Source organism: Engraulis encrasicolus, chromosome 9, assembly GCF_034702125.1.
Source record: "Engraulis encrasicolus isolate BLACKSEA-1 chromosome 9, IST_EnEncr_1.0, whole genome shotgun sequence".
NCBI classification, from domain to species: Eukaryota; Metazoa; Chordata; class Actinopteri; order Clupeiformes; family Engraulidae; genus Engraulis; species Engraulis encrasicolus.
Window position 1 is genome coordinate 9,700,456 of NC_085865.1, and position 6,854 is coordinate 9,707,309.

Sequence of the window (6,854 nt, forward strand, 5' to 3'; positions counted from 1 at the left end):
AGTCTGGCGAAAGCCAAGAGGAATCCGTCTCCGTGGAGGGTGGGTTCTGCATCACCACTCTCAACTGTTTGCTGATAGGCAGAACAGTGAGCGAACCGAGCTAGGGGGGCTTTCGCCAGACTATGTGCGGAGCCAAAATCTTGTCTGCTTCCGGGCGGGTTTTCTCGGGGCGGGAAATCATCTTCCTCATCTGGCAACCCTGGGGACGGTGGCAAAATAACAGCCGCTAGGACTGTTGGACTTGAAGCTAGCGTCATACTCCATCGCAATAGGCCTGCTTATTATTCCTCCAGGCTGGGGTATGCAGATACAGAAAGTAAAGTTTGAGGGAGCAAGATTCATTTTCTGTGTGAATTCCTGAGGTAAAAACATCTGAAAACAGACATGCGTCTGTGCTTTTTAATGTATTATCCCATAAAATGAAATGAAAATCTCGATTTTCTTAACCAGTGTCTTGACCTCCGTATATGTAAGACCATTTCCCCCTTCTGTATTGTTGACCATTGCACCTTCCAATAGCACCAGTTGATTGAAAGGGACACTACTAGCGCTACCGACTTTTTTTTTCTTTTTTTTTTACACCTTCTCTCCCTTTTCTTGTTTTTTTTGAAAGAGAAATGAATATCATCAATGTTCCAAGCTTAACAACCCATGAGGCCAAAGCCCAATGTTATGAAGTTGCAATACGTAAAACGACCATTGGGGGGCAGCTTCAGACATGAATTCATTATTGAGTATGTGGCACTAGGTTTCTAGCCTCAGAGTCAGCATACAGCTCCCAAAAAACAACAAAGGAAAAACTCTTGTCGCCTGTATTGGAGGGAAATATAGAGACTTTTTTAATTATTATTTTAACTTCTGAATGGAGGTTTTGACACCTTGACCAAAACAGGCTTCAAGTAGCCAGGCCGCGCCCTCCAGCGTTGCTTCTAGTCAGGCCAGGAGCAATACAAATATCGTTTCAGGGCTCCAGAAAAATCGAGAACCCCTCCCACTTTGTCGGGAAGCAAACACACTGTTCACATTTGCATGGTTTAATGCAACGTTTCGGTCTACTGACCTTCTTCAAGCAATTCAAGGTTTGAATTGCTTGAAGAAGGTCAGTAGACCGAAACGTTGCATTAAACCATGCAAATGTGAACAGTGTGCGGGAGCTTTCTTTACTTTAACGTTGGTGACTTTGGGGTTCCACTCCTACGCACCTGACCAAGGAGGTGTGCAAGAATTCTCCACTTACTCGGGAAGCAAACAACCAGTAGCAAACCAGGGAGGCGGGTCAACCATGCCATTTGGGAAATGTTAATAGTTATGCTCTTGGTCAGACCCAGTCTCAAAAGAAATTTTAAAGTAAATGATTATCAGGCTAGGCTTCTAGTACCTTCCACTCACTCTGTGAGTCTCAGAGATTCAAAAGATCAAATTAAGGTTTCACTCTGCATGCCTGGCAAAATAACTCATGTGGGCTCTCGATACAATTTCTGTTTTTATTGTGTTTGCACTTATAGCAAAAGTTTCTCCACAAACATCACATGGCAGTTGGTTGGTGTGTGTATGGTGTATGTGATTTCCAAAGTGTGTGTGTGTGTGTGTGTGTGTGTGTGTGTGTGTGTGTGTGTGTGTGTGTGTGTGTGTGTGTGTGTGTGTGTGTGTGTGTGTGTGTGGGTGTGGGTGTGTGGGTGTGTGTGTGGGTGTATGCGTTGTGCAGCTTGGCAGAATGACAGAAGTAGTACTTTTAAGCTGTGTGTGTGTGTGTGTGTGTGTGTGTGTGTGTGTGTGTGTGTGTGTGTGTGTGTGTGTGTGTGTGTGTGTGTGTGTGTGTGTGTGTGTGTGTGTGTGTGGTCATGTCATAATTCATCTCAGTTTCATTTTCAGGCCTCCCAATGATTGCGAAATCCAAAAATCTCCCTTCGGCGGTTAGTCCATGGGGAAAGCATGAAAAAAAGACATCACATTTTTAAAAAGAAAAACGAAAAAATAAAAACACAAAAAAAAAGAAAAGGAAAAAAAAAAGAATATATATTAACAAAATTAAACTAAATGCAGATCTAGTATATGGTGACATAACGGCTTTTTTGCAATACGCTTGCATCCTATGACCTAAACACATAATATAATATAATACATTATTATGTCCATGCCTATTAGGAGCGAGTCGTAGACCGTCTGCTCTCTCTTCTCTTCTTCTCTTCAAAAACAAACTGAACAGCACTCGATTCCTTCTTTCTTTCATTCATTCATTCATTCTCTCCTCTTCTCTCTTCTGTCGCTCATGCTTACTCTCTCTCTCTCTCTTTCTCTCATCATTTGGAATGTTCTTTACTTTCCCACAAAAGTCTTGCTTCAGATATAGTTTCTTATGTTCTTTTTTTTTGTTAAGTGTGTATATTGGTGAGCTTCCTCTCCAAGTTGAGTTTGCATTTGTGTGTGTGTGTGTGTGTGTGTGTGTGTGTGTGTGTGTGTGTGTGTGTGTGTGTGTGTGTGTGTGTGTGTGTGTGTGTGTGTGTGTGTGTGTGTGTGTGTGTGCGTGTGTGTGTTCTTGAGTGTATTGCTCCATGAGGACGCAGGTAGAGTTTTGTCCCCGAGCTCCTCAGTGAAGATGGGTTGCTTGTGTATGTATGTGTGTATACGAGTGAGTGTGTGTGTGTGTGTGTGTGTGTGTGTGTGTGTGTGTGTGTGTGTGTGTGTGTGTGTGTGTGTAAATGTTCATGTGTGTGTGTTGCTCCATCAGGATGCAGCAAGGGCTTTGACCAGGTAGAGTATGTCACTGCACTCGCCGGTGAAGATGGCCGTGTGTATGTATACGTGTATGTGTGTGTGTGTGTGTGTGTGTATGTATACGTGTGTATACAAGTGTTCCGTGTGTGTGTGCGCACGCATGGACGCAGCGAGGGCCTGTGGCTGTAGTCTACTCGCCGGTGGAGATGGGCTTGTGTGTGCGTGCATGTATGTATGTATGTATGTATATGTGTACAGGACTAGAGTGTGTGTAATTCTCGATCAGGACGTGGCGTGTGTGTATACGACGGTGTGTGTGTGTGTGTGTGTGTGTGTGTGTTGTTCCATCAGGAGGCGGCAAGGGCCTTGAGCAGGTAAAGTTTATCGCCGTGCTCGCCGGTAAAGATGGCCATGTGTTTGTGTGTATTTCAGGATGCGGTGTGTATTTCAGGATGCGGTGTGTGTGTGTGTGTATGTGTGCTGTTCCATCAGGACGCGGCGAGGGCCTTGACCAGGTAAAGTTTGTCGCCGTACTCGCCGGTGAAGATGGCCACGTGTGTGTGTGTATTTCAGGATGCGGTGTGTGTGTGTGTTTGTGTGTGTGTGCTGTTCCATCAGGACGCGGCCAGGGCCTTGACAAGGTAGAGTTTGTCGCCGTGCTCGCCGGTGAAGATGGGCGCCTTCTTGTAGTGTTCCACCAGCTCCTCCATGCTGCCGAACTTGCGCTGGCCGATGCAGTACTGGCCGTCCTTCAGCTGCACCTTGAAGTGCTTGTTCTTCGTCGCCGCCTTCAGCGAGATCGAGAAGTCGTTGGGCTGCCGAGACAGAGTAAACACACACACACACATGGAGAGGGAGAGAAGATAAAATGGTAAGTAATGACTTGGTGACTTTAATAACTTTAAATAAAGGTGCAATGTGATATCGAGAAGTCGTTGGGCTGCTTATATAAATATAAATATATAAAAACTACATATACAGTAATCTCACTGATGACTCGCTGTCGCGTATGAGGAAGTCGCCCTCGGTGTTATACCAAATAAATATAATGAGGAACTTGTTATAAACTATATACAATAATCTCAGTAATCTCACCGATGACTCGCTGTCGCGTATGAGAAAGTCGCCCTCGCTGCCCCTCTGGTTGAGCGCCACCTCCGCCTGGTGCCGCGTGACCTTGCCGTAGTACCACAGCGTGCCCGCGAAGCGCCCGCTGCTCGACGGCTGCACGTAGTCGCAGTCGGGGGTCGGGGGTCCCACGCAGGCCGCCGTCGACGCCACCACTGCCGCCGCGTCGCTCAGCACGTTGACGTAGTTCTTGGGCACCAGCCCCACCTGCCCGTCCGCCTTGCGGCACTTCCACCACTCAGGGTCGTTCTCGGGCTTCTCGATCACCTCGAGTTCAAAGGTCAAGATTCAAGAAGTTTACTGCCGTGTCAACATAGTCGATAGGAATTTGTTGTGGCACATCCCCATACATTAAGGGATGTAATGCGCTCAACTCAAACAAAGTGACCAACTGGGTGCTCATTCCTCGAGAACATATTAATTAAAGAAAGAGCAGGACAGCACTCCAAGTTTTGTGTTTTATTGCCCATGACGGGCAATAAACCACAAAACGTGGAGTGCTGTCCTGCTCTTTACTTAATTTTTACATCCCCATACATCAAATACATACAATGGGACAAGACAAGACACACAACAGCAAAGCACATACAGTACATTTAAATATGGCCAGACATAAATAGTAAACAGAAAGGTCTGAAACTCCTGAAACGGCACAGCCAGTTTTACAGGTGCTGGTGAAGTCATCAGTAATCCACAGTAAACAAGAAGAATCACCGCACACAGGTGGACTTGATTTTGCTGCTTTTTAAAAATATATATTTGGTGAACAATGCGTTCAAGTCCACCAGTGTGTAGTGGTGGTGATTCTTGTTTGCTCTGCTGGGACCTTTTCTGTTTACTGAGGCCAGGCTAAATTAACACCAGCCGACCGGCCAAATGCTGGGGAAATTTGGCTGGTTTGGCTGGTAGGAAAGACCAACTTATTGGCCACTAGGACCTATAAGTGAGTGTAGAAGTGTGTGAAGCACCGTAGCTCTTTGAGTGCCATGGACTTCAAAACGAGTCTTTTCAGAATGTATGGCACAGTGCCAAAGACTTGATATCAAGTCAATTGCGTTTTTGTATGGGGGGGTGGGACCTAACACGTTGATCTGGTATGTTTGTTGTTCACATGGACAAAGAACTCAATTTTTTATGGCTCTTGAAAAATCACTCAAACGTTGAAAAAAGCCTGGCAACCCCTCGGTCTGAATTTGAAAATGGCTGGCACTGAATGAGTTAATTTAGAGCCCTGACGAAGGCAGTCTATTGGACGATAGTTACCTCCATCAGCTCTCCCTTCTCGAACCGCAGCTCCTCCTCATTGGTCGAGCTGAACGGGTAAAGCGCCTGGACCGTGTGCAGGACCCCGGCGCCGGCGTGTCTACCGTTACCGTTAGCCGCGTAGCCCCCGGCGCTCGACGACGTGATCGAGGCTCCGTGCACGGCGGCGGCGAGCTTCTCGGAGAGCGAGGGGGCGTGGTCACCGGGTCCTATGCCAGCCAATAGGGGTGTGCAAAAAAAAACAAAAAAAATCGGAATGACAATCCATCGCAATACTTACTTTCACGATATACTGCATCGATTCATGACAGTCGATTAGCTAATAAAAATAGCATTCTATTTGCCACTAGTTCATTTTGCTCAGTAGAGAGTAGGTAATATTGGTGTAGGTATTTTTACACATTTACTGAAGTAAATATCGCAATGCACTGCAATACTACATGAAGCGCAATGCATCGTCATAGAATCGCATCGTGGCATGTGCATTGTGATGCGCAATAACCCACCGCTAGCGGCCAACGAGGCGCTACCGTCCATGTCCTCCGTGACGTAGTTGGAGGGGAACCAGCCCGAGCGGCCCGCGTAGCTGCCGCGCCACCAGCCGTCGCTGCATTTCTCCATGACGATGACGCGCGTGCCCTTCGTCAGCGAGAGCTCGTCCTCGCGCTCCGCCGCGTAGCTGAACTTGACGAGCGCCGGAAGGTTGAGGTCGTACAGCCGCTCGCCCCCGCTGCCGTCGCCGTAGCCGTCCGCCTCCGCGCCTGACGCCGCGTCGCCCCGCATGCCTGCTTTCCGCTTCACCTTGCCGATACCTGGAGAGAGACGCAGACGCACACAAACACACAAGAGTTATGGAGACATACAGACATACAGTACACACAGGATACAGAGTTACAGAAATATAGATATGCAGTGTCCCCGCACGCGCATGCCGGCTTTCCGCTTCACCTTGCCGATACCTGGAGAGAGACGCAGATGCACACAAACACACAAGAGTTATAGAGAGCAGAGAAGCCAACAGGGGGGACAAAGGGGACAGTTGTCCCGGGCCCAGTAAAAGAGGGGACCCCTTTATATTGTGTGTATTGAGAGGGGGTCCGTTCACATGTTTTTGTCCTGGGCTGTCAGCGGCCGGGACTCACTAGTTCGACGCCCTTTCGTGACTTACCGCTTACGTCATACGACCCTAAACCTAATCCTAACCCTAACCTTAACCCTAAACCTAACCCTAAACCTAACCCTAACCTTAACCCTAACCCTAACCTTAACCCTAAACCTAACCCTAACCTTAAATCGCTTGTTTGAAATGTTTGATTACCATGTGAAGTCACGAGAGGGCGTCAAACTAGTGAGTCCCGTCAGCAGCCCTGCTACAGGTATAAGCCAAGTTGTAGTTGATATCTACAGACATACAGTACACACAGGATACAGAGTAGAGGCTGCTCGATATATCGAAAATGCATCGATATCGCAATACACGTATCGCAAAAGTTGCGCACATAATGCAAAAATATGATTAAGTGTAGAATGGCAAGTAGACAGGGGAAAATATATGTACATATTAAATATCGCGAGTAATATCGATATCGCGGTTTACAGTCATGATATCGTGTATCGCATATTTTTCTAATATCGTGCAGCCCTAATACAGAGTTATAGAAATATAGAAATGCTGTGTCCCCGAGCATGACGGCTTTCTGCTTCATCTCTGCTTCAAGAGAGTTATAGAAATATAGCCTATATGCCGT

The 6,854-nt window shown here is 47.0% G+C and overlaps 1 protein-coding gene across 5 annotated transcripts in view; it reads right to left on the minus strand.

Annotated features, from left to right (window-relative positions):
* Positions 1 to 1,464: 1,464 nt before the first annotated feature.
* Positions 1,465 to 6,854, minus strand: part of nck1b (NCK adaptor protein 1b) — a 67,147-nt gene continuing 61,757 nt past the window's right edge. For all 5 annotated transcript variants that reach the window (XM_063206451.1, XM_063206453.1, XM_063206452.1 and 2 more), the window contains 4 exons: positions 5,613 to 5,918; positions 5,107 to 5,315; positions 3,811 to 4,110; positions 1,465 to 3,530 (listed from right to left, as the gene is read on the minus strand). In XM_063206451.1, coding sequence (XP_063062521.1) covers positions 3,330 to 3,530; positions 3,811 to 4,110; positions 5,107 to 5,315; positions 5,613 to 5,918 — 1,016 coding nt within the window. In that variant the 3' untranslated portion in view covers positions 1,465 to 3,329. The remainder of the gene's footprint in view (positions 3,531 to 3,810; positions 4,111 to 5,106; positions 5,316 to 5,612; positions 5,919 to 6,854) is intronic.